Consider the following 27,576-nt stretch of genomic DNA (forward strand, 5'->3'; position numbering starts at 1 on the left):
TAAGATCATTCACTGGCAGCATATAGCTACTCATTTCTAAGGTTTTCATCTGATTTTTAGAAGTCTGCTGTGAAAGACTGAAACTTGGACAAATGCATAAATTAATTAAGGGGAACTTTATGCATTCATTTAGTCTCAATCTTTTGAATGTGAAGGATGGCCTAGGGACTTCTATGTGACGGTTCTTCTGTATTCATCGCAGCTGAGCAACAACAGTGGTTGCAAGCTTGGAAGAATGTGAATTACAGCGTGCCCGGAAAGGAGACCACCTCTTGGTGTTTGATTGGATTGATGGCTCCCATTCAGACGGATCCAACATGCTGCCCCTTCTGCAATCTTACACTGGCACTTTTTTTTAATATGCCAAGCTAAGCTGCCAAGGTGAAAATCAGCTTTCTTGTAAACTAAACCGATATTTTTAAGCCTTAAGTCGGAGTCTTGTCACCCTGCCTTGCTCAGGAAGAGCCGAGCGTGACGTGTAACCCACGTGTGTTGCAATGCAGCACTTTGCTGTAGTTACACCATTATTGGGGAGCCACGCTAAGATTTCACATTTTCCTCAAGATTATCGCCTGCACCGGCCGATACCATCCATCCCATCAGCAACTCTGGTGCTTGAAAAGGGTAATCTGGAGACACCCTGTCCATCTCAGCAGCACCGCGCCGGGTCACAGCCCCACGTCCCGAGGCATCACGGCCTCTCGGAGGGGTCGGACGGCCTGACACCGGCAGACCGCCAAGCCAGCAGGGGGCGCTGTCGGAACGGACGGCGCTCTATCCTTGACGTGTTGGCGGCGCCATCGCCCCGCGCAGCGTCGCGCCGACCCGCCCCGCTGCCGTCACGCCACCCGCTCGGCCGGCGCTGCGTCAGCCAGCCAAGATGGAGACCGCCGAGGAAGGTATGGCGCTCGCTCCGTGCCCTTCGCTTCCCCCAGCTCCTCCCGGCACGGCGGGGCTCTGCCCGCGCTGCCTCTGAGGGCGCATTGGCGGTGCGCAGGGCCCCGTTAGCGCGTTACCCGGCGGCAGCGGGGCGGGCCGGGACGCGCGTCCCTTACATAACCGCAGCCGTTGGGAGCCGGGTGCTGCCCGGCGGGGGAGGGGCGGCGGAGGTGCTGTGGTGGCGGTGCGGCTCGGCTCGGGTCGGTTGGGTTGGAGGAGAACACTAGCGGCTTGGCTTTCGTTACTGAGCCGTCCCTTTGCATGTGTGTTTGTATGGCACTCGGTTTTCCAACTTGAGAGGATAAGACAGCTGGGAAAACGTGAAGCGATGGGTTGAAATCAGGCCGTGTCTTCGTAGATGTGCCCGTTGCGCTGTGCTGTGGGGGGCTCAGCGCTCGTGGAAACGAAAGAAATCACCAAGTGCGTGTGCTTAACATCCAGCAACTTGTAAAGCTGCTTGCTGCAGCAATCCCCTGCCTCTGCAGCCCAGCAGCTCCATCAGATGGCGTGATTCAAGTGACTGCTGAGGTTTTGGTTACTTGGCATTCAGTTGTCCGGGATGCTTGGATTACAGCGAACTATGGGACAGGTTCTCAGAACTGACCAGTCCTGCTCTCACCATGCCAGTCGTTGGTAAATCCATCTCGGTGGATTTAATCCAAAATCCACAGCTGATAATTCGTAACAGGCTGCTAGGAGTGATAGCCTTTGATCCTGTGTGCTTTCAGAGGACCTGATCTGGTGACTGGGGAGAATGGGAGGAGAGAAAGGGGGTTGTTAGATATCCTCTAGGGCACATTTGTGCTGTACTTTCCACTTGGACTTTACACTTGTGGTGTTTCTGTTTGTATTTATTTATTCATTTGCATTATATGTATATTTGCGTACCATATGTAGCACCTTACATGTTAATGTTACCCTCAAAAGCTTAAAAATAATAGCACTGGAACTAACTATTGCATAGACTTGTGCTATAAATTTCAAGTGGGCCTTTGTAAGTGTTGATGACCCAGTAGTGATATTTGTGGCAGTTGCACTTCTGGTAGAATCACAGAATTGCTCAGGTTGGAAAAGACCTTCAAGATCAGCAAGTTCAACCACAACCTAACCATACCTCCCTAACTCTAACAACTCTCTGCTAAATCATGTCCCTGAGCACCACATCCAAACCTTTTCTAAACACATCTAGGGATGCTGACTCAACCACCTCCCTGGGGAGCCTATTCCAGTGCTTAACAGCCCTTTCTGTAAAAAAAGTGTTTCCTGATATCCAACCTAAACTTCCCCTGATGCAACTTGAGACCATCTCCCCTCATCCTGTCATCTGTCACTGTTGTGAAGAGACCAGCCCTGCTGTTGCTGTAAACACCTTTCAGATATTGGAAGAGAGCAATAAGTCTCCCCTCAGCCTCCTTTTCTCCAGACTAAACAGTCTAAACAGAATGGCTGATTGATCAAGTTAATGAGTGAAGCAGAAAGAAACTCACGTGTCTTTCCAGTTAAATAAGTTTCTTGCTGAATAATCTGAACTTCAGTTTTAACTATTACACTGGTGAATGTTTTGTTAGGTATGTGACAGGCAGAGAAGTTTTCTGTGGGGAAACAAAAAGCTGTGTTACCCAGGACTGTTATTTCCAAACTGCATCCTTGTAATAGGATCAAAGTGTGTATGCAAGTAGAAAAATAGCATCTACTGCACAGTGGAATTCTCTCTGTACTTGATCTTATACATAAGGTGGTGTTGACCCCTAGCAGGGGTCGTTGATTTGAAATTAGATGTTGCTAAATGGACCAGATCGTTGCTTCTCATGTGTTTGTTTGATTTTATAAAACAAGAGGGAATATCTAGAAATTCTCATCTCCTTTAAAAAACTACAAATTAGGCTTAACTTCTTTTAATAAGCTAACAGAAGAATGAAATCATTTTCTTAGTAAAGAATTCACTGATTTTCAGTAAAGAAAATTTTGCTCTTCCCAGCAATCTTGGGAATGCATGAAATGCATCTGTTGTGAAAGTCGATACACCAGTAATGAGTGGGCACAGAGGGTGGGGGTTCTTCAGAAAACAGTCTGCTTTTAACTTCCTTTGGTGTCACGGTGTTCTTAAAGCAGCAGTTTCACATCAATTGAAGCCATGTAACCCCTGGTTCCTGTGTTCTGTTATTTGCCTCAGTCTGTCTTTTGTCTGACCCTTCACAAGGCCGCTCTGACATATCAAGTTGTCAGCCTGCTGTGGGTAAGGTGCTGGAGGAAAGTAGATCCTGCCTGGAAGTTGAAGAGATCTGTTCTCTATGGTTGTCTGGAAATACTCTCTGTGATAAAATGAATCCTTTGTTTCTTGAAGTGGTGGTTCTGGCCTTCCTTGTAGGCAGAGAGACCAGGAGCTCTTGGTGTTTACAGCCATGTGGTGTTACTTGATGTGACTGCAATGGAAATACTTTTTGTGTTTGCTTGTAGCATCACTGATGTGATGCTTAATATAAGATTCTGGAGTTAATTTTAGATTTTCATCCCATGAGAATGAGTTAAATCTCTTAGAAAATATCTTTTTTTTTTTTTTTTTTTTTTTTTTTCAGAATTACTATAATTCTTTCATGCTATGTGTAAACTGTGGATTTGGTCAAATTATGACTTCTTTGCAGAAAAACCTTCAGATTGTAACATTTGGTTCCCTTTGATAACGTTTGGAGATTTGAAACAAGAATAAAGATGTGTGATTTCAACTTGAAATTGTGTATTTTCAGTATTGTTACATCACTGATGTAAGTTAGTATTTTCCTTCGATATGCGTCAGTTACTTCTTTAGCATTGCTGGATGGTTATTGATGGAGAAATGCTTCCTAAAAGAGAAAATCTTAAACCTAAGTCTTCTGTAAAGATGGACATGTTATATTTGTTTCCATAATGCAAGTATGAGTGCAAGGGTATGAAAAGAGTAGGGGAAGATAACACACATCTGTCAGTAAACAAGCAAAATAGTTGTGTTTAAATGCTCTGGAGAATGAAATGGTGTTAGAAAAGACATCCTATCTTTAGAGGGAGAAGGATGCATTCACTTCTTTGCCTGCAAAACATCTTGCAATGGTTAGTTGTAAGAAAATGTCAAAAACATAAAGAAGCTTCAAGACTCCTATGAAATAAGAAATAGAAAATGTCTTTCACCTGGTGACTGGACTGCAGGCTGTTAAATGGATGTCCTTACTCAGCTTCAGTGGCAAAGTCACAAAATATTGCTTTGTGTTCTTCTTGATTTTGGTGTTTTGTTTATTCCTTTGCTCACAAAGGAGCATGCACTTATGTTCCAGAGTAGTGACTGTCTTGTGCACGTGTTAGGAATTGGTAGATTTCTTCTACTCAGCTTCTCTTTAACTTGTTGAAAACTCAGAATCATTCCATTTCAAAGTTTACATTTGCTTTCAGAGAGACTGTCCTTTGCAAACTATGTGTTGCTTTAGAGGTGATGTTGTTATTGTTATGCTCTGCATACAGCTCTGGTATGTGGATATCCTAGAAACCTTAAGTATGTAATAAAGAAAAAGGTGTTGTTTGTGTTTTCTTTTAACGTGATGACAGGGAGATAATGTGGTTCTTGTTTTTGTTCTGCTAGTCCTCAAGTCTTCGAATCTTCTATCACATGAAATCAGTCTTAAAGCTTTTTCCAATTTATTTTTGCACATTTTGCTACATGGCAAAGCTTCTGTAGTGTGTAATTAGTTTTGTAAATGCGACTTCTTCCAGCAGAAGAGTAATAACTGTTGTCTTGTTCAGCAGATATATGCAGAGTCTGTCGGTCTGAAGGAACTCCTGAGAAACCCCTGTATCATCCATGTGTGTGTACTGGCAGTATTAAATTTATTCATCAGGAATGGTAAGTTCTGAGAGTTTTTGGTTTTCTTCATTTTTCTTTGATAAAATTAATGTATTTCTAAAAGCAGTACTTCATATGTCTTCATGTTGTCAAGCTTAAGCAAATTTTCAGAGGAAATGCGTTCAGGATTTGGGTTTTTTCTTGTATGATGGTTCATTACATAGAAGTGTGAATTCTCACAAGGAATTTAGCAGTTACATGTGAAAAGGAAGTACTCATGGATATGTTTGTTTGAGAGTACAGTTCTCTTCGCACATCTGCCTTATGAGAAGAAGCAGAAAAATCAGTATAGGTTCTTTTTTTCTGCCTTCTTTTAATAGTGGATGAAGAAGAGTACCTAACCTGATGCTAAGAATAAAACAAACAAACCATACTAAGATATTTTGAGGTGATGTTCAGTCGGGGAAGTCCTAAAAATGAAAACTATAATTCTAGTCTAGGATGCACTCTCCTTTTGATTGTATTTTAATTGTCATTCTCTCACAGATAGGATGGTTTTTAAATCTTGAAATATTTTAAGGACTGGTGCTCCCAGTCAATATCCACATGAGGGTGTGTGCTTTCAGTCGTTACCATTTTCAGTAACATACATATTTGATGATGTACTTCTCTGTGTAAGCGATGTCACTGAGGGTGTATCACAGAATCATAGAATCACTCAGGTTGGAAAAGACCTTCAAGATCAGCAAGTCCAACCACAACCTAACCATGCCTCCCTAAGTCTAACAACCCTCTGCTAAATCATGTCCCTGAGCACCACATCCAGGGATGGGGACTCAACCACCTCCCGGGGGAACTCAGCTTTTTTTTTTTTTTTTTTCCACTTTTTGAAACTTTGTGGCCTAAGTAGACTTAATAAACAGGTTAGTTTGTCCTCCATGATACTATGAAGGTTTTGCTTTGTTTGAAACAGATAATTGATTTGCTTTTTGTAATGGAGAAGAATGGGGAAAGATATAATAGCATGTCTAAATGTGATCACTTTTTGTTTCAGCTTAGTTCAGTGGCTTAAACACAGCAGAAAAGAATACTGTGAATTATGTAAGCACAGATTTGCTTTCACACCAAGTAAGTATGTTTTGCTGCTCCTGTTTTTTTCAGAACTTCATTTCTTTTTATCGTAGTGTTTGTCAAGTGCTTGCTTTTCCATTCAGCATGCTTGGTCCACGCTTGTTTTTTAATTTCTGAATTCTTGCTTGAATTAGTTCTGTATTATCACAGATTGTGTGTATTGTTTAAATGATAGATAATGTGGTGCTTTCATAACCTTACGTGAGCTGTAACAGAAGTATCTTTCATACCTGTTCCAACTTCCTTAGTCCTATGCTATTACTGTCAACATTGGTGCATATGGCTTTTTGTTAATTTTTATTCACTGGCTGTTTGGATGTCCGAATGTTAAGGTGAAATTTGAATGTGAAACACAGTTTTCAGTGACCTTTGAACTGTCTACCTGTGGCACTACCGTATGACTTCTGGCAGCTACAGTTCAAAGAGTTGTGACAGTAATGCAAACAATTTTTCCACTTGCATTTCAGTCAAGATACAGTAGCTACCAGATATTACTCTGCCTGTTATGTTAGATTCAGTTCAATAAGTTGTTATAAAAATGGCTGTATCTTTATATAGTTATTGATTACATTTTGGCTAACAGTAGTAGGAATAAGTGAAGCCCTTTGGCTTGGTGGCAGGCTAGGTTTGTTATTTAGTATTACCACATTACTGAGTGTTGAACAGGTAACACGTGCTGTGTGTTTTTGTCATTAAACTTATTTATACTGGTTTACTTTGTACAGGTGGTAAACTTTGCTCTTCATAGTACAGGTCATAGAATCACAGAATGGCTTGGGTCAAAGGCGATCTTAAGTATCATCTAGTTCCAACTCTCCTGCCAAGGGCAGGGTTGCCAGCCACTGGAACAACAGACATGTGCTGGTGTATTTGATTTGGGTATAGTATTTTACGTATTTGGTACAATCAAAACCAAAGCTCCCTTTCAGCTTGTCCTTGTTAGAAGGACTGAGCTTTCATACTGTCTTCTTCCCCATCTTTCTTAACTAGCTGTGTATTGGTTCAGAGGACTGAGGCTGAAGAGCCATGTGTCAGTGTGTGCATTTTCCTTTCCAAAGATTCTGTGATTCACCTTCCCCAATATGTATTGAATCTCAGAATTTTCTGTTTCTATCAACAATTAATTTGGCACATTAGGCAATTGTTGAGATTATCAGTATCAAAGTGTACAATACTATGTCTGACCTCTGTGAGGAGAACAGCATATTTTGCTTCCATCTCAGCTCTCATGCTTTCAGATTATTCCTTTTCAGTAATGCAGAGGCCCTATGTAAGAAGTGTAAAAGAGATAAGACATTCTAATTTTGTATGAGGGGGAGAAAAGACAAAAGCCTGTTGTTTGCATTAAGATTTAGAAGAAAAGTGATGAGAAGGTTCAGATGCTTGGTTTTTAATATATATGTTAATGTTGATACTAGAAAATGTCTTTACTGCCGCAGTCAATACAGGTGTTCGTGCAGAAGTTTTATCCTTGGCTGACTTATCTGTTACCAGCACAGCTTGTGATGTAGTTGCAGATTATGGACACGTGAGAAAATGTGATTGAATAGCTGTGGTGTAGCAAATTAGTATTTGTTACAGGAGCCTTGAAACTGGAGACTGGGGATGCTCTTTAGCAAAGATTTACTTAGCCTTCTCTGTCATGAGCTGGCTGCTCTGCACACTTAGCACTATCAATTGATAACATTTTCTTCCTACATTGCACAAATGTGTGTATATATATATTCTTTTTTTTTTTTTTTTTTCCTACCAGGCTGCATACATTGGTAGCACATGTCAGTTAGCTAGCACCGATTTCTTCAGTTCTCTTTACCCAGCATGTCTTGTTTTATGACGTCCTTCAATTTCCTTCACACCTGAAATTCATGCAATTATGCTTTTCTTAGTTTCTCTTATCCCTCTGTATTTGAAAAGTAATTTGTATGTGCAGTGTGGAAACTGGATCTGCATGTGGGAGCTGGGAAGGTCATGCATGCTAGAGAGAAAATGGCACTGCGGGGACGGAATTGGTGGGATTGATGTATGTGCCAGTCACCCATAATAAGGTTAGTTCTAGCCTATAACTGTGCCAGGTGTAAAGCTCTTAGCAGTTTATTCACCGTGGCATGTGATGGAATAAACACGTTTATATAGCCAGTATCTGTGCTTCAGCTGGTAGGCACTGAGTTGAGAAAATTTCACTGTGCTGTAATACCAGCAATTACTCTTTTAGGTTACCTTGATTTGCTTATTGTCATTCTGGAAAAAATGTTCCTTTGCCAGTGTAATGGAGTGTACAGAGTATTCATGAAATATTCCTAGTGCTATTCTTTAATGGCCTTTCAGTATCTAAAGGAAAGAAGGAAACAGACTCTTTGGGAGTGTCTGTGGTGACAGAACAATTGGAAATGCTTTCAAGCTCAAAGAGGACCAATTTAGGTTAGATGTAAGGAGAAAAAAATCTTCTACAGTGTGGGTGCTGAGGCACTGGAACAGGTTGCCCAGTGCTGTGGTTGATGCACCACCGCTGGAGACTTTCAAGGTGAGGCTGGATCAGACTCTGGGCCACCTGATCTAGCTGCGGTGTCCCTGTTCATTGCAGGGCAGTTGGATTAGATGGCCTTCAGAGGTCCCTTCCAACTCTAAGGATTCTGTGATTCTAGTGCATATGTTCTGAAGTCCTTCACTGTCTCTAAATTTGGTAACATCTTGTATTTCAACATCTGAACTACGTACTGGGTTACTTACTGGGTATAAGGAAGGAAGCAGAGAGTAGGAGGTTCAGCCTGTGTCTTGGAAGAAATATGAAGGAACTGATTTTTCTTCTGAAAAAGATGGTTCTCTAAAGTGTTCAACCATGTAGGCAAATTACCTGATGATACATTCATGTTCTTAAGTAGCGTACGCAAGAATGTTGCCTAGTAATTGCATGTGGTTTGTAGTTCTACTTAGTTTGTTAAGATCCAAACTTCTGGATCTTTGACTTTATACAAAATGGTCTGTAAGATGTCATCCTGTAATTACACTGAAGTGAGTAACTCATTTTCTTGGGCTCATTACTTACAGTAAGATTTAATTGAAGGATAAAATGGAATAATTCTTATCTGGTTGCTTGGACGAACTTTAACACTATGGCCAGTGTCTTCAACCTATCCATAATGTCTAGTTTGAAGAAATATAAACTTCTAATATGCAAAATGCTACATGGTGCAGAATTTGAGGTGTCTGCTGCCAGCTCCAGGGGAGCTGAGATGCACGTGAATGTTAATTTCATATGCTTTGTTGGAGCTATGGTTTGCATAAAGAGGGATGGCATTTTTCTCATTTTGAATTGGTAATCTGTAACAAAGTCCGTATCACTCAAGATCATAGAATATACCTTTCCTCTGCAAATTAGGTAGACTTTCATGATCAGTGCACAAGGTTGATTAAAGTGATGTATAAGTGACTTGCAAGTGTAATGATATCTAGGAAATCTCTGCATAAGAGAGCTGATTAAACGTGGAGGTTCTGTGAAATTGGCTAAATGGCAGTTTTGTCTATGCAAAGTAAGGTGGTTTGGTTTCTTCCGTACTGGACGTACATCTGTTTAGGTCATGGGCAGTAAATGGGCTGACTCAGTTGGGCAAAGTGAGCTGTGAAATAATAATATACAATTGCATTATGACAGCTCTGGGGAAAAATGAAACTATTAAAACATTTGATCCTTCATAATAAATAGTATAGGGTTGTTTTGTTTATGTTTTTTGGGAGGGAAGGGGTGAGTATATGTCTGAAGGGTGTTGCTTTTCTTTGTGCGGTTCTGGTTCTCTCATAAGTGTAGTAAGATGGTGCACTGTAGGAAGGGACTTGCAGGTTTGGGTGGTGGGGTTTCTTATTACTTCTATATACCTTCGTTGCTGGGATACTGCTCTGATTGGAGCTTCTTTCTGTACTGCCCATGTCATGGCTATTAACTCTTACATTTCCTGGCAAGGAGAATAGCACTTGCAGGATAGTTTTCATTTGGATTAACTTTGGTATTTGGAAAAAAAATGGCAAGGAAAGGTTGAGTTGAAGGTGTTCATTTGTTCTACTTGTCGGGAAGTTTAGTGGTTATTATTTAGGGTCAGCAGGTTGTCTCCATTGTGTTTGTCAAAGCACAACTATGTAGTGTTTGTGCTAAATAACCTCTGAGGAGATGGGAATGCTAAGAATGCTTCCTGTAATAAGCCTGAGGGTATCACTGTGGTAGGATAAAGTACTGGGAATTCTTTCCTACTTTTCTGTCAGCTGAAATGTATTGACAAACTGTTCCCCCGAAAATTGGGTGAGGATGTGGGCCTTCTTCAACAAATGGCTACATAAATAAGGAATAATACGTAACTGAGCACACTTAGGTTTGTGGACTGTTTGTTGGACCTTTCCATTCGGTGGCTCAAAGGGGCAGAGAAGTCAAAATGAACTAGATAAAAGCTTAATGTATTACAAAATGTGGCAAAATCAAGAAAAACATCAGTTCTCTCAGCACCCCCCTACCCAGCTCCTGGCATCACCAGAAATTAAGATTTGGGGGATGTAGCTCAACTCATCCTGAGCAGTAGCTATATTGTGTGCTTGTTTGAATAGTCTGCTGTCATCGTGGAGCCATTAGGCAAATTAGTATGTAAAATTACCTTCCTGTGTTAGGATGGGCATTCTTACAGACCCCTCTGTTCACACAATTTCATGAAAGAGTATTATTTTTTTTAAAATTGCTTTAAACTCTCACAGCTTCCCTTTATCAACTAAATCATGAATGGTTTCCTTGTAGCCTCCTCTGTAGTTCCAAAGCATTGATCAAAAATACCTTTTTTGAAGATCAATAAAAATAGCCCTTGAGCTGTCTGCTGAGTTGTGTTTTGTCTGAGTGATACAGTGAGAAATACACTGTAGGTAGATATTCTTTTAGCACACTTAACCTAAGTGTACTTATTTCCTCATTAAGTTACCAGGGACATTCATTCAGTGTGAGATGAGATTGTTAGTAAGGCTTGAATGAGTATTGTCTGTGGTTCTACCCAACTGCATACTAAATCTGATTCTGTAATAAGAAAATCGGCAATTAGTAGACAATGTCAAAATGTGTTTGAGGTGCTCTTCAGCTGCTTCTCTCACAGTTATGCTCCTCTTCTGTTACACTTTTTAGTCCTTTCTTAATGAATTTCATTTGTTTGCCGAATACTTTGAAACCTAAAACCAGTTTAGCTGACAGTTACGTTTTGCTGTTACTTTGTGTCACGTACAATCCACTTACTGTTGAAGTGCACCAAACTCTCTGCATTCCTTTGCGTATTGATGCTGCTCCTCTGTGCTCCTGTGTTCTCGTTACAATGCAGATACTTAGGGAAGAGTCCCTGGAGAGAAAAGAAGTGGTCTGTTCTCACATACAGGCTTTCTGAGTAAAAGCATGAACGCACCTGAAGAGAGCAGGGTTGTTGTTTAGAGAAAAGGTGAATGCAGGTGAATGGCATGAAGCAGTGTTTTTCAGACTTGCAGGCAAAAGGTTTGTATAAGAGGGTGGAAAAAACTTTCTCCAATACTTCTTAAAAAGAAAAATGTGGGTCACTTATGTGGCTGAAAGTACATGAGGTTTTCAAAAAAAAAGTCCAGGTTAAATGTGTTGATATCTTCAAGTTCACCTGTTCTCAGTGTAACTGCTAACCACCCTGGCAGCAATATCTTCATGCTAAACTGTGGTTTATCTTCTTCATTCACATCTGGTATTGATGCTGGACACTGTGACTTCTAGGCATCCGTATAAGTGTGCAGAAGCTACTTGTATGTAATGACATTGGTAGAAGTAGCTGTTTCCAATTGCTTAATGTGCCATGAAGACTTTAAGTAATCAGTGCCTGTAATCTGAAAGATACAGTTCCATATCTGAGTAGCATTTGGGGAAGGATAAGTTAGAGATATCAGTGGTGCTGTGAAAGAAATGGGGACATGTTCAAAGGTTAATGAACTGTGGTGCGGCTCTTTTATCTACTGACTCAGGTAATAAAAGTGAATGCACATTAAAAAAACCTTGACATTATTTTTCTTGACTTCTGAACGTAGTGAGATTTATGTAGTATATGTGTGTTCAATTAAAAAGCTGAAGAAAATTTACTTTTATGAGAATTGCCACATGTTCCTTAATAGGTGCAACAGTAGTAGAAATTGATATCCCTTGAAAAGGAAAGTTTATCTATGTGAATTTCAACACTTGTAGATACTTCATTAGTTGCCTTCAGCTTATGCTGTTTTACTGTGCTATTTCTTTGCTGAATTTTGTCCTGTTGGATAGCAAGTGTAGGCTGAACAATTTAGTACAAATTGAGAGAATGCAGAACTGGTGATTTATCTTGTTCCATGTGCTCTTCCCTTGAACTAGATTTGTAAGTAACAGGGATCTTTCCAGGTGATGTTGAGTGAGAGAGCTGCTGAATTTAAAACCTGCTTTTTCTTGTAGGCTTTGGCTTATTTTGACTTTACAATGAATGTAGTGAAGCTATTAAGAAAACAACATCTTTTAGTCAAAAACTAGCACGGAGAGTATTGATTTTCCTATTAAACTCAATGCATAACGTAACAAGTGTGTCATGCCATTTTTTGTTTTTTATTTGGAGTAATCTGTTGGAAACCTACAGAATATGCTTATTCTCATTGTAAGATTTTTCTCAAATACAAACGTTTTGTGGCTGTCAGATCTTCTACGTAACTGCTTGTTTAAAGGCCCAGCTGATTAATAAGTGCCTTTTCTACACAGTTTATTCCCCAGATATGCCTTCACGGCTTCCAATCCAAGACATCTTTGCTGGACTGGTGACGAGTATCGGCACAGCCATACGGTACTGGTTTCATTATACACTTGTGGCCTTCGCGTGGTTGGGAGTAGTACCTCTTACTGCATGTGAGTACAAATTTACTGTACTGTAATACTTGCACACACAAAATTTGCTGCTTGGTTCAGAAAAGCTTTGGGCGGGTATTGTTGGGTTACTTCAAACAAACAAACAAAAACTATTATTTGACTTATTTCACTCAGAAATTGGCTCTTGAGCCAGTACTGCAATGCATCGAGGTGTTGAGACAGGAGGAAATGCATAAGAGCTTTTAAACTTCTTACTGCAGTAAAATGCCAATTTTTAATTGTCATTTTGAAAATCTGCATGGAAGTTTTAATTTGATACTAGTTGTTAATATTTGGCTAGAGGAATTGTAATTTTGTTTTTTAACTGTCCAAAAATAAGTGCACAATTTTTGTTAGTATGAAAATTGAAATTACTTTGAAGTCATGCGTAAACTGGACAGTAAAGCTGCTTTTAAAACAACTTTTAAAGGTGTCTATAGGTAGTTAAGAATTAGGCAGAAAATAGAGCACACATTGAAATTGGTGCAGCTTGTAGTTTGAAATTCACTTTCAAATAGGAACAGAGAACTATTGAGGTTTCAACAAAAAAATAAAGGGAAGATGTAAAAAGAAGGGATGAGGAATATAGTGTTCAGTGAGGAGAGTGATTGGAAGAGCATCTTTACAAATGGTAGAATACTCTTTGAAAAGAAGAGCAGGAAGCCAGTGAACAAACCTCCCTTGACAGTTTCTCAGTATGTTCTATGCTTTCAAGTGTGTCTGATTCTGGCTTAGTTGGAGAGTAGCACAATACCAGCATCACGTATCAAAGAGTGATCCTATTCCTGCAGCTTGTCCTTTCTGTGCAAGAAAAAGAGCATTTCTGTACGCAGGAAATGCGATGACAAATCACTCTAGACTAAAACTAGAAAAAGTTAAAATCCTTCAAGTGTCTGATTTTAGCATAGCCTTTGCTCTGACCTTTGTTAGCTATCTGTGTTACAGGGTTTTGAACTGCAAACTTCTACATATGGGAAATGTTAGTAATTTCAAATTTTACAGCAGTGTGAAAGAAGAATGTTCTGTATGAGTCCTCTGCTTATTGGGATGAATTGCAGCCAGCCAGAAGTTTTCAAAACATCTTGTATCATTCTTTCATTCTGGTAGTCTTTTTCTCACTTTTTCATTTCATCTTGTAGATTTTTCTTTTATTTTCTATCATATTTTTCTTATTTCTTCCCCCTTACAAATTTTCATTTTGAGGAACTTAGTTTCTTCTGAAAACTATTTTTATTCCTTGGGTTTTTGACAAATCTTGATTTCTACCTTTGATTTTCAAAGTATAGATATCACACACTTCTCTTATTAAAACTTTCTAAGGACAGCAAATAAATATTCAGTAGATTAATAGAAGCACTTTTCTTAACTGTCTGAAAACCTGATGAAGCTCTTTTATTTTGTCTTAGTTCTTTGTTTATGTCACATTAGAAATGGTGTGACCCTCCTTGTAGATTCCTTAGGATTTAGTGTGCTGTGAAGGGTATTTGCATGGGATAACCAATGTGATAGAGACATTCAGTCTAAAAACCTTGAAAAATCCATTTATTTCCCTTTTGTAAGTCTTGCCATCTGATGTTAAGTGCTACTTTGATTTCCCCCCTGTTCTCTCATATGGCTCACATAACTGTGTGTGGCTGGCTTTACAAATAAGTGCTTTTCTCCTTATTTTATACCTGGAATAAAAATGTCTGCAAAGTTATTTGTGCAGCATATCCCAGATGAGGTACTTGCTTGAACAAAGAATTAAATGTTCATCTTACAGATTGTCATGCTAATCATGCAGTTATCTTATCCGTGAGCAAACATGTGGTGGGGAATAAATTGTTCATGCCTTTTTGGTAATTTCACTTTTTTTCTGGCCTTCCTATCTGAGATGGATGGGTACAAGGAATTTCTCTTACCCTCAGCCTAATCCCAGGGGGCTGGTAAAGCTGTTGCTGTTCTCTTGGCATGCAGCTTATTTAGATGGAAAAAGCTAATTATATGACACATTGTGATCTGTTCAGAGAAGTGGAATTAATTGAGCCAATTTAATCCAAAGTGGCTTTATTCTCTGTGATAATTGGATTTAGCCTCTTAGTTCCCAGGGCAAAATTCCCAAAGTACTTCTGCAGTACATGGGTAAGAGAGACATGAACACTGAGTCAAGTGGGTGTGTGTGGTAAGGCAGTGGGAAGTGCCATAGTGTGAGATGGGTTATCTGAAGAGCTTCCTTTGTCTCTAGTTTAAGAAATCACATTCCAGCATTGCACGTGAGTTTGTGTTTCTGGAGTGATTCACTCACCACTTCAAAAATTATATTGGTGAAGAGAGCAGTTCTGTATATATTTCATGTAGTCACACGGTGGTTAAAATTGTAGATACTTGGATCTGTGTGAGTAAGGTATGAATGGAATTGGGTATCCTGGTGAGCACCAGGAAAAAAAAAAAGGGAAGGATCAAAGAGAATATTTGTTGATTGCCAGAGAGCATTCTATTATTCTATATGTGATTTCATTCAAAAGAAGAAGGAAAACAAACAGACCTAACCATAAAGGGTCAAGAAAGTGAAGAGAACAGGACTGGAATTATAAGTTGTATAAGTTATATAAGGAAGACAAGAGAACTCTGAAATTCATGAATTTTACCTAAGACTAAAAAGGGATAAAATCTTGAGTGGCAACTGTGCATGAAAAGCAAATTTAAAATCAGTTCCTTAGCACCAGACAAGAATTATCCAAGAGGTGTGACAAGGATTTAATGGCTGTTGTCCTTTGTCTAAAGTGTTACACCCAAGATCTGTTCCAGACTTCCTGACTACAGATCTTAGTGCTTGTATGTGAAGAATGAAGTCTGTAAGGAAAAAGTAGTTTGGGATCAGTTTCCTTATGGATTAAATTGTGATTAAATACTTTAGAAAGTCGAGGGAAAAGATAATAACTCCAAATGAGATGATAACCAAAACCAACTTTATACCACGCTTGTGTTTTTTTTTCTGCAGGTCGTATCTACAAGTGCTTGTTTACTGGCTCTGTGAGCTCACTACTGACACTGCCATTAGATATTCTATCAACGTAAGTACTTAACCAGACTGATACAAAGACATTTTCTAGGAAGATAATCATGAAAATGGTTCCTTAATGTCCCTTTCTTCACCTTTTTTTTTGCATCCATTACAGTCTACAGAACCTATATTTAGGGAGAAAAATAAAGGACTCGTGTTTGAAAGTACAGCTTCACAATGCTTTGACATGTATTTCTTTGACAGAGTTGATTTCAGTAGCATCTGGTGTCACCTTTTCACTTTAGATTTCTGCCGCCTGTGGTCTTTGCTGTACTGTGCAAGCACAAGTGTTTGTATGGCTCCATAGAGAGCCAGAGTGCTGTGTCACAGGGCATGGCAAAGTACTCTGATAGCATATTTCTTCCTTATTTTAAAAGGCTTAGCGTGGTTAGTCAGTTTCCTGAGCAAGTTTGGTATGGTCAAGGAGATGTACTAGGGTGAAAGAAAGTGAGAGGGAACACCTGGAATAGGAGTGAGGATTGCTTAACTCAATTTAAGTATTTCTTGCCTTATATGAAACCCTAGATTCAGCTGCCTATCTGAACGTTTTGCTCCTGCTTTACAGTTTTATGTGAGTTGGTACTTCAGGTTTTCTAAAGTAGAGTGGAAGAAAGAATATCTGGGGTACAAGACTGCCTGAAAAGTTGAATCAAAGACACAGCAGTTCCGTTTGTTGGTTAGGGTAGCTCTGCAGATAAAACATTTTGCTGGATAAACAGATCTTTTCTGTAGTAAATCCAGATTTTCTCTACGGGAAGCAACTTTGATATAGCAGTTTCGTTTACCTATTAGGTAAGCTTTTCCTGAATGTTCTTTTTCTTGAACTATTCTTGAAGCTTTTTTTCATCTTGTTTCTACAGGAATATTTCTACTTAAACAGTGGTAATTTCAAAAGTCAAAACAGAGGGACATATAAACTTTACCAAATTAGAATTTATCTTGGTACTTAGAACTGCTTGTACACAGGTACTTAGAGAAGCTGCCTTTCAGCAGAGTTTTAAAAAATAAATGGTACAGTTTCTTCACCTAGGCACACAAGTAAATTCAGCTTTTCACACAAATGTGGATTTTTTGTTGATTTGAACGGGGAAGATTTGTTTGAGGTATTTAACAAGTTTAGTCTTAATAAGCAGTATACATTTTTAATTAATGTTTGTTTTCTCTTTAACAGGGAGAACTTGTTGGCAGACTGTTTGCAGGGTTGTTTTGTGGTGACATGCACTCTGTGTGCATTTATCAGCCTTGTTTGGTTACGTGAGCAGATCGTCCACGGAGGAGCACCGCAGTGGTTGGAACAAAATCAGCAGCAACCACTCAATGGTGTTGGTCAACAAAATGAGGTAAAACTTAACTGCTCAATAGTTCCTAATAAATATAGAAAAGTGTTTATGTGAATGAATATGTTATCGAACCCAACAGTAATTTCATCTGATTGTGGTGTATATTTGTACATTTACTGAGGTTGAACATGTGCTTCTGCATAAATACGTTTTTGCCTTTTTTATGTTGGTAGTTCATGAGGTATCAGTTCACTGTTCTATAGGCAGTTGGAAGCTTTCTGAAACCTCTGAAGTTAGAGATTCTCTGATCTCTCACTTGACCCCAATTTACTCGTTTGCTTTTTGTTCTTTGAGGAGACTCTTGTGTAGGATAAGAGATGATACAAGCAGTACATGCATGGGGGGAATATTTGATTAAAGTTTTTTCTTTTTAATGTATCAGCTTTTTAAAAAGGGAGATACAAATCCTTAGTTTGATTTATTTAAGTTGTCCTTGAATTATCTTTTTAATTTACTGGCAGCTTTCATAAGCTCAGGAGAGTTCTTCTCTATTAAGCACTGGTGAAACCACATTTGGAGTGCTGTGTACTGGACTCTCCAGTACAGTAGGGGAGTGGAGGGTCAACAGAAGATTAAACAAAGAGCCAACAGAAATGATTAAAGAACCGGAGAGGCTAAGAGTGGCTAACTGTTCTGCTTGGGCAAGGTGTGCCTTGTTGGGGTGTATAAATGCATGGTTGGTAGGTATAAAAGAAAGATGCAGTGGCTTCTCAGTATTATTTAGTGGCAGGACAAAAAGCAACAGCTGCAAGTAGAAGTACAGGCAATTTCATTTGGACCTTTTATAAAGAAAAGAGAGAGATGGCGGAGTTACCTGAACACCATTGGGAAACAGCACTGAGCACCTTGCTGTAGCTGACCTTGCTGTGAGTAGATAAGATGATTAGGTGATTTCTAGAGTCCTCTTCCAACATAAGCTAGTTTGTTTAGAACACTGAATGTTTGTCTTTGTCTTCTAAGAGATTTATTGTTACCATTTAATGATTACCTAAATTAAGAAGAAAAAAAAAAATTGTTTAGTTTTTCCATGAATACAGGATAAAGTACAAAGACAGTATAAGCAGTTTAACTGAATGCTACATGCTGTTTCTGCAGGCTCAGGCTGTTGCAAATGGAGCTGTTGAAAACGCTGTGCTTGATCAGCCTGCTAACCCAGCTGCTGACGATGCAGTTGTAGGTGAGAACCCTGAAATACAAGAAGAGCAGGTAGATGAAGAGGAGGAGGATAACGAAGATGAAGAAGATGCTGTAGTAGAAGATGCAGCAGATGCAAACAATGGAGCACAAGGTAACAGGTGACTCAAAACAGTAATGTTCTAAATTTTCTAATATAAATGAAACTGTTGAGAATAGAACTCTCACAATTCAAGGAAGCTATCTGTATAAGTTTCCGCTTCAATTTGTCTTCTTGCTTTTGCAAATTTCATGCATTTCTCTTGAGTGCTAATGCTCACTGGAAAGCTGGCAGCATTGATGAGTTGAATGTTATGCACCTTAGCTGTTTTATTCATTGAAGACAGTGTGTGGAGTAGTTACATCTGTTTTTGGGTGAATCCGACAGCTGTAAGAATGGCCTTTGTTTCCTCAGATGACATGAACTGGAATGCTTTGGAATGGGATCGAGCAGCAGAAGAGCTTACTTGGGAGCGAGTAAGTAGGAATAATTTTCTTGAGTTATTTCTCTCTGGTTTGTACTTAATGATATGCAGTATTGCTGCAACAAAATCTAGCTGGGATATATTTGAGCACTGTTGTTCAGTGTGAAAACTTCAGTAAGAGGCTTTACTGACCTAAAATTAAGTCAGTGGGTTAAAGACAAGATATTATTATTACTACTACTCCTTAAGCATCAGAAAGTTACTCCTTTGATTTGCAGTGCAGTAACAGCTTAAGATCTTTTAGCAGAGACCTTTCATAATCTTCAGCTGATTGGTCAGTTTTAGAAATGAATTGCAGCTTATACTGAGGATGCTATACCATGTTAACAGCATATAGGTGGTATATAGTTGAGTACTTCACTTCTGTAATCCTGAAAGTACCAATCAAACTAAAGAAAAGAGGAAAACGGAAGTTTTTATTACATACTTCATTTACATATTTGTAAAAGATAAATGCATTTAATGAAAAATGGAGCAAGTTAGTGTAATGTTGTTTTTGTTTTGTTCATGGGTCACAGCTTCCATAATTAGACATGTGATGTATGCTATGATTATTCTGTTTACCATCACCACTAGTGTCCAAAGCAGGCAGCTGTAAATCTGGCTATTCTGTTTCTAGGTTATGAGACAGTTGTTGCCTTGAACAAGGTCTAGAAATCCTCATTTCATTAAAGGGATTGTTGTAATTTAAACTCAACAGGCAGTTCAGCACCACGCAGCTGCTTCCTCACTCTCTTCTGTTGAGATGAGAGAATTGAAAATGTAAAAGTGCAAGAACTCATAGTTTGAGATAAGGACAGTTCACTAGGTAAAAGTACAAGCTCCAAACACACAAGCAAGGCATGACAAGGAATTAATTTGCTATTTCCCATTGATAAGCAGGTGTTCAGCCACTTTGAGGGAAGCACGGCTCACTACTTGTAATGCTTTAGTGGGAAGATAAATGCCATCACTCTTGGTGTTCTCCCTCCTTCATCCTTTTTTGCTCCAGCCTTTACTGCTGAGCACGGTGCCATTGGATATGGGATTTCCCTTTAGTCACTTGGGGTCAGCTGTTCTGGCTGTGTCCTCTCCCAGTTTCTTGTGCATGCCCAGCTTTCTTGCTGGCATGGCAGTATGAGAAGCAGAAAAGTCTTTGGCTCTGTCTAAGCACGGCTCAGCAACAGTTGAGAACATCGGTTTGTTATCACAATTTTCATTAAAAAAAAAATAAAAAAATCCAAAGCACAGCAAAGTATGAACCTCTACAAAGAAAATTAACTCCTCCAGACAAAACCAAGACAGAGACAGGTCATGATCTTTTTATGTAGCTAATGGAAAGTTCTTAGCTTTGAAAAAAAAAAAAAAAAAAAAAACTATTTGATGAAAAAGAATATAGGTACACTCAGATTTCTCAACTCTTATATTGTATATGCCAAGAGGGGAGTCTTTTTATTTTATGTTCTAGGACATATTGTTGAACTAGTGAAAAATACTCTGGATGGCTCTCTATGAATGTAGAAATCAATTTTAGCAAACTCTTACAATGTTTTCTGAGCCTATGAGATGGTATAGGCAATACTCCTATTAATGTTTAGCAGGGTAGGTTTTCCTGCTGTTTTATCTTGTGCAAATAATCTTCAAACCTTCTAAGTTTTCAAAAATACATTTGCATCTTGGTTTACTTTGTAAAATATGTTCAGTTTTAATATCTTGAAACTTACCACAACACCCTGAACAAATTAATATCAAAACAGCAGTATCAGGACTAAAACAGCAGACAATCCTTGAAGTGTGGAGACAAGGGAGGTTTTGGAATAGGTATTGTATTTTTGGCAGATCTGTGGATGCTTCCTGTAGCAGCTGTAAGGAGTGATGGAGGATTTGTTTCCTGTAAACCAGTTTTGTTCTAAACTTAGTAGCACAGAATATGGCAGCATTATCTAGTTACTAATTGCTTTTATGCCCCAAGGGTAGGATGATATTGTTGCAGTTCTTTAAATGAAACATAAACTAATACCTTGCAATTAGGGAGACAAAATTTGCATTTATTTTTTTTAATGCTGTGTTGTTTAAACAGTTTTAAACAGTAGTTCAAACACTAAAATCTCTCATAAACATAAAATCTTCGTTGATTAAATTCTTCATAGTGTTGGTAAGAAGTAGCCTATGAATTAATCCATTACATTATCAATACGTTTTTATTAAGATAATTCTACATGTATGTCACTGCTTTTCATCAGCTGCAGTTATACACAGTATTGAATGAGAACTTAGTTACTACCATTATTATCAAGAATTTGTCTGAATAAATATATTACTTGTATTTCTCTGAGTGAATAAAACCAATTTTCTTGTATCTACAGATGCTTGGGCTTGATGGATCTCTGGTTTTTTTAGTAAGTACAAGCCTGCATTTCAGAAACTCACATAACAGACTTGTCTTTGAGAAAACTGGCCTTGTATTAGTTCTGTTTGAAGTCTGTGATTTCATTTGATGTACATTTATAGATATAAATTATATAGATTTTCATACAATATAATGACCAAGGAAACCATTTTATTAGGAGTTCCACAGAGTAGGGTGCTCTGTGTGGCATCAGCGGTGTTTCTTGGCTTTGAGTTCTTTTGCTATATGTTATTTTTATTGATATCGATAGGAAGTCTTTTTTAAGATCTTAACAATAGTCAGTCTGCCTATTGCAAGGCTTATTTTTTAAATTAATTCCAAAGTTTCTCTGGTTTAAGAAAATTTAGCAATGACCTCCTTAAAAGTTGGCTTTTTTGGGCTTTTCTGTGAAGAGGCTCATGGTAATTATCTCCCCTGAAAAATTGGTCTGTGTAATGCATGTCATGCTGTTTTTGAGCAGTATCATTTCTGCTTTATCTCCTGTCTGAAAGAAATAGATTTCTTAAATATGAATGCATTTATTAGACAGTGTAGTGAATAAATGTCTCATGTTCAAAGCATAAGGTCTTATATTTCAATGTTGTGTCTCATTTTTAGTGACATTTATGTACTGTTCTCTTGTCTTCTTCCCTTCTTCCCCCCGTTCTCCTTGCAGGAACATGTCTTCTGGGTGGTATCTTTAAATACATTGTTCATACTTGTGTTTGGTAAGTGTCATTTGCTCTCAGAGTAAAAAAATAGTTCTTTGTAAAATGATAATGCAGCTTAATTTTAAGGCTGTTGGCTCAAAATATGTGTTGAGACTTTTGAAAAGGGAACCACAAGTGAACTAGGAATGTGAATAATAAAACTTTAGTGCTTCTAGCTTTGTCAGTTTCATTCCTTTAAGTGAATAATTTTAAAAATAGGAAATCTGGCAAAAGCTTAATGATGTCAGTCAGCCCTTAGGAAATAGTATTTTTGGAATACTGCTGAAGGAGGAAACTTTTTGAGTTTTATTTGTGAGCAATTGCAGCACTTGCAGAAATGAGTCTGGGTACTCTTATAGTTCTGCTTAGGTACAGTCAATTGCTTCCTCCATCAAGAATTCAGTTTTGGAGATCAAAATTAGGAGAGAGTAGAATGGAAACGAGAATGTGGCTGAATGTGTAAAGCTGTCAGGACTTCCATTCTCTGTACAAAACAACTACTGAACAATTTTCCTTACTTCACGCTGCTGAATTAGTCGGACTTGTTTTTTGAAAATGGTGAATTCCGGTCCTTGGTGCATTTTACGTTATTTTCCATGCGCCATTTTAGAGATAAGGAAGCTGAATTGCAACTTTAAATTCTTGCAACATTCTTTGAGCTCCAGATAGGAATATTTCTATGTTCTGATTGCCTGTGTAGTTAGAGCTGGGAAAATCTCTGGCATAAACTTGTCAGTCGTGACTGAAAAAAAACCCAAAGTGCAGGCATGTAGTTTAAAATCATATGAAGCCTAAAAGAGAAGATTCAAGTGCCTTGCTTCTTTTAGGTAGCAGTGAGCTCCCCCTTAAGAGTTCCTGGAATTTTTATTTTTTATACTTTCTGCTTCAAGTTTAGCCTGTACTTGCATTTTCCTCTCTGCTCTGACAATAGAAGGGGACATTGGTTTAAATTTAATAATAACTAAGTACTATGGGTAATTAATAAGGTAATTATTAGTGTATAGATGTTATTTTACAATATAGATTACAATTACAATTTTTACAGATCAAATAGATTACAATTTTTACAATTTTTTTACAATAGTTCTTGATTGAGTTTTCCAGGTGGGAAAGTAACAATAAAAAAAGGAATGACTTTCTAGAGTGAGCGAGCAGGAGATATGGGAATTTAATTTGTATCCCAAGCCTATTTTTAGTATCTTTCCTGCTGAGTAATACTGCTTAACTTACAATTGCCAAATCTCTATCTATTAGTTATCGCAGCCCTGGTGAGTTCAAATGTCCCAGGAAGTACTTCAACAGTAGATAAAACAGGGGGAAAGAATTTGGAACCTTAATTACTGGTCCAAAAGTTCTTCTGTGATGTTCTTTCCAACAAGTTATTTACATTGACTTAATTCATATGTTCTGTAGCTTGTTATAGGACTCACAGAGGAAGTTTATAACGTTTACATTGAAAGGGATCTATTAGAAATTCTTGAAGTTATTAAAAAGAAAAGGTAGACTGTGCACAGTCATCTCATAAAACACTCAAGATACAGCAGTGTAGCTGTTAAATCTTGAGTGTGCTGTCTGTAATTATTGTGGATTTTTCATCTGACTACTACTTGTTTTCGCTGGGCATGAAGAACTCAGCGCCTCTCATCCTTCACAGTACCTGCTAAGCTCTTTGAAAAGGATTTGGATTAAGACTTTCTAATCGTTGGTTAAGATAGCACAGCTTAATAAATCTTTCAGGTTTTGGTTTTGTTTTTACACTTTGGTTGTATGGAAATGAGGAGGAGAGAGAAGATTACCAGGCTTTTTGAGGGTATATTTAGACCACAGTAGTCCCCAGAGAGGATTGTTATGATATAGCAATAAAGGAAAAATGAAAGACAGCAGTTACTGCTTCTCTTTTACTTTCTTATTGCCTCCCTCTAGTGTTTTAGGATAGAGAGCTTGAACTGCTTAGTCTTTTGTAGCTTAGAGAAACCACAGAATGAGCTGAAGTGACTGGCTGATACAATTGAAAATACACAGGTGTCCAGAAGCAGGGGAAGTACTGTGTTTTTTCAGTACATTCCTTCTGTGACCTCAGAATGGGGGAAAGTTATCAAGAATTGTGACAGTTCTTAATACAGTAGTTGAGGGTGGAGGTAAAAGCCTTCTCAGTTTCTTCCTATGCCTTAATTGGAGTGTTGTCTCTTCCCCTCATATTTAGGTCTTTCATTTTTCATCATCATAAAAGTTAGAGCAAACTGAATCATTAGTAAAGTAACAGGCTCCTTCAGCAGTATGTGTATGAGATCAGTATCAGTCTTGTACATAAGACTGGAAATTTAATTAATTTCCCCACAGCTACATGAGCTAAAAAGGAAAAGTCCAATCTGGTATGTGCAGTTTTATATTTGTAGTCCTTCAATGGGAGTTCTAATCCAACTTTCAGCATTTTTAGGATAGTGGAATTACAAGGCAAACCTTTGTACAGAGTTATTTGAGTTGTTTTCTCGGAATTGATGAGAAATAGAATGATTACCATGTTGTGTAACATATCCTGCAAATAAGATTCTGATTAGCAGTTTTCATGGCTTTTTTTTTTTTTTCTTTCTGCTTAAATTACACAGCATTTTGTCCATACCACATTGGTCACTTCTCCATTGTTGGCCTGGGCTTTGAGGAATATGTAAGTACTGTTTAGTACTTTCAAAATGTAAAAACTGCCACTATTTATGTAATCACAATATTTTTGTAGTACTTTTCCACTTCTGTTTGTGATTAGAAAAGCGACCTGAAGAGTCGTTTTCAAGTGTGCTTTCTTCCTTTTACAGAAAATGCATGTATGGTGTTTTTTTGTGTGTGTGTTTCTTAAAAGCACCTTGTTCCTCATGCATTCTTTGTGTATTGGGTAGTTTTCGTATCTGGTATTGAAGGCAAGGGAGTTGTGTAAGGTAAGGTTTCTTCTTTCATGTATAGAGGTAAATGATGGAAGTTGGACAGGACCTGTGTGTTGGACTCATGAGGATCATTGAGTCCAACTCCAGGCTCCACAGAGGACCACCCAAACCCTGTGCCTAGAGGGTTGTCCAAATTCTTGAAGTTCAGCAGATTTGGTGCCACGTCCGCTGCCCTTGGGGAGCCTGTTCCAGTGCCCAACCACACTTTAATGTGAAGAACCTTAATAAAATTGTCATTCTTCTTGAAGAGTTGAGATTTTGACTCTATCTTAATTACAGGGAATGATGGTGTAGCCTTTTAAGAGATTGATTAATCTTCCCCCATTGTTTTTTTTCCCTCTAGGTTCAAGCATCTCACTTTGAAGGTCTGATTACAACTATAGTTGGATATGTTCTGCTGGCAGTGACTCTAATAGTTTGTCATGTATCCTTTTGTCATTAGTTACCTGGTTCAGGTCTTACATGTGGGTTGTCTTTCTGGAAATACTTTGGAGATGCGCAGAAGTGTTGCAGGTATACCTGATTTACTGTTTTCCTCTGCGCTTTCAGTGAAATTAGAAGGAAATTTTTCCTTAGTTTTCTTGGACCTTTTAAAATTGTCAGTGGGACTGCATGCTTCAGATCTCTTACACACATTTAGTAGGACAAATCTGTAGGATATTAGGAGATTTTACAGGCATGTTTGAGTGCCTGTAGATAACTTTTGAAGATCTACCCGAGATGACAAGTAAAGATCCTCTGATTATTTGTTTGTTTGTTTATTTATTTCCTCCTCACCGTTCTTAGATGTTACTGCAGAGTACATAGTTGCAGGATTTTGAGAATGGGACTGTGAAAAGACCAAGGACACGATAAGAAGTTTATTCAAATCTCTGCTCCTGTCAGATCTTTAGTGTACAGACTGATTTCTCATTTCTCTTTCTGAAATACAGAGGCTTTGCTGCAAGCATTGCTTTCAGATGTTAGCCTTTATTACAGAGAAAATTAAGTAACAGTGGATTTTTGAAAGGTAGAAGATCACGGGCAATTAGTTCACACCCTAGCAGCTTCTTTTTAAAGGAGTTGCCTCAACTTCAGTTTAAAGAATGAATATTTGTTAGCAGTTTCCTCTTCAGGTGTACGTACACAAAGCTCAGGTCAACTTCGGGCTATGTTATGCCAGTGTGCAATGCAGTGCAAGTGTAATACGATTGATGGCATGTCTCTGTTTTGCCTCCTAAAAGAAAATGTTGAAATTGGCCTGACAGTGCTGTTCATAGCATGTGTTTTTTCAAAGGCAGTAGTTTCTCTGGAGAGAAATTCTGGTTGAATGCTTCAAGATAGTTTATTATTCTTATTTTAGATTTACATTTTTGGAGGTCACCTTTACATTTTTGGAGGTTACCTGGCACGTTTGTCTCCCAGATCCACAACCGATTTTGAAATAGAGAGCCCTGATAAAGACTTGTTTTTTAATTTTTGTCTTTTATAAAAACTTCCTGTAGATAAGGCACATAACAGTGTTCAATATTAAACTATGAAATGCTGGGATGATTACAAAAAGTATTTTTCAGTATTATTTTCTTGACAGAACTATTCAGGGTTTGGCAGCGCTTGTTAAGTTCCAGCGATCACGTCGTTTGTTAGGTGTTTGCTATATCGTCGTCAAGGTAATCCCATCTTTTCTATAGCAAAACAATTCTCAATCAAAATTTGCATGATACTTTTCTTAGCCATTTCTGTTAATCTGCTGAGATGTTCTTTTTCTTTTTCTCCTTAAGGTTTCCTTATTAGTTGTTGTAGAAATTGGTGTGTTTCCTCTCATCTGTGGCTGGTGGTTGGATATATGCTCTTTGGTAGGTATAAAAATATGGGATAAAAACTTTTTCAGTGGTGTTTGTAGTCAAACAAAAAGGTCTTGATGAGAATTGTGATCAGAGTTGGATAGCACGCTCCTGTTTTTATAAACACAGTATTGCTGAAGTGAAGGGATTGGAGTGGATGCCACTTGATGCTAATTTTATTTTCCTTTATATAACTTAGTACAAGACCGCTGTGATAACAAGCTTATGGCAAACTGGTGTACTGAATAAATTTCTTCATGGTTTGTTCTGGGAAAAAGCGATTAGTTTTAAGTGGAGAAAGTTAAATTTATAGCTCCACTAGTGCTATAAAGAAATTAACAATTGTTTGCTTGCATCACAATGCCACCCTGCTTTATAACTTCTTTAATGTATGTAAAAGGTGGAGTTCTCTCTGTTGTTGATCAGAAATTGATTTCTAATTGCTGTTCTTAATGTAAATTTTAATAACTGTTGGGGCTTTTTTTGTTTAAATGCTGTAATTATAGATTAATGTGAGACAAACGTTTAAATGTTAAGTATTGTATATGCACCAAGATAAACAAAATGAGTAACTGTGAAAGTTTGCCAGATGTCATTGTTTTTTTTTTTTTTAATTACTTTTAGGAAATGTTTGATGCCACTTTAAAAGATAGAGAATTAAGCTTTCAGTCTGCCCCAGGTACCACAATGTTCCTGCACTGGTTAGTTGGGATGGTTTACGTCTTTTATTTTGCATCCTTCATTCTTTTACTGAGAGAGGTAAGTTGACAAGGGCAAGATTGGTCTGCTATGTAGTTGAAGCTTGTGTGTTGATGTATTATATCTTTGGCAACTGGGTGTAGTTTCCTCTGTGTTTTGTGTGTAGATTGGATCTCAGTGCTATTTAGAAAGGGCCATGCTGTTATGGACTTTAGTGGAAAATGATGTA

At 38.2% G+C, this 27,576-nt stretch overlaps 1 protein-coding gene across 2 annotated transcripts in view; it reads left to right on the forward strand.

Moving 5' to 3' along the window:
• Positions 1–775: 775 nt before the first annotated feature.
• Positions 776–27,576, forward strand: part of MARCHF6 (membrane associated ring-CH-type finger 6) — a 40,546-nt gene continuing 13,745 nt past the window's right edge. Inside the window, exons 1-15 of one of the 2 annotated variants that reach the window (XM_048939117.1) lie at positions 776–899; positions 4,711–4,807; positions 5,802–5,875; positions 12,627–12,770; positions 15,751–15,823; positions 16,985–17,153; positions 18,249–18,441; positions 18,742–18,803; positions 21,157–21,189; positions 21,856–21,907; positions 24,496–24,554; positions 25,169–25,249; positions 26,406–26,474; positions 26,586–26,660; positions 27,273–27,407. In XM_048939117.1, the coding sequence (XP_048795074.1) occupies positions 881–899; positions 4,711–4,807; positions 5,802–5,875; positions 12,627–12,770; positions 15,751–15,823; positions 16,985–17,153; positions 18,249–18,441; positions 18,742–18,803; positions 21,157–21,189; positions 21,856–21,907; positions 24,496–24,554; positions 25,169–25,249; positions 26,406–26,474; positions 26,586–26,660; positions 27,273–27,407 (1,335 nt within the window). In that variant the 5' untranslated portion in view covers positions 776–880. Of the gene's footprint in view, positions 900–4,707; positions 4,808–5,801; positions 5,876–12,626; positions 12,771–15,750; positions 15,824–16,984; positions 17,154–18,248; positions 18,442–18,741; positions 18,804–21,156; positions 21,190–21,855; positions 21,908–24,495; positions 24,555–25,168; positions 25,250–26,405; positions 26,475–26,585; positions 26,661–27,272; positions 27,408–27,576 lie in introns of both variants that reach the window. The other variant, XM_048939116.1, reaches the window with a different exon arrangement.

Source organism: Lagopus muta, chromosome 3 (genome assembly GCF_023343835.1).
Source record: "Lagopus muta isolate bLagMut1 chromosome 3, bLagMut1 primary, whole genome shotgun sequence".
NCBI classification, from domain to species: Eukaryota; Metazoa; Chordata; class Aves; order Galliformes; family Phasianidae; genus Lagopus; species Lagopus muta.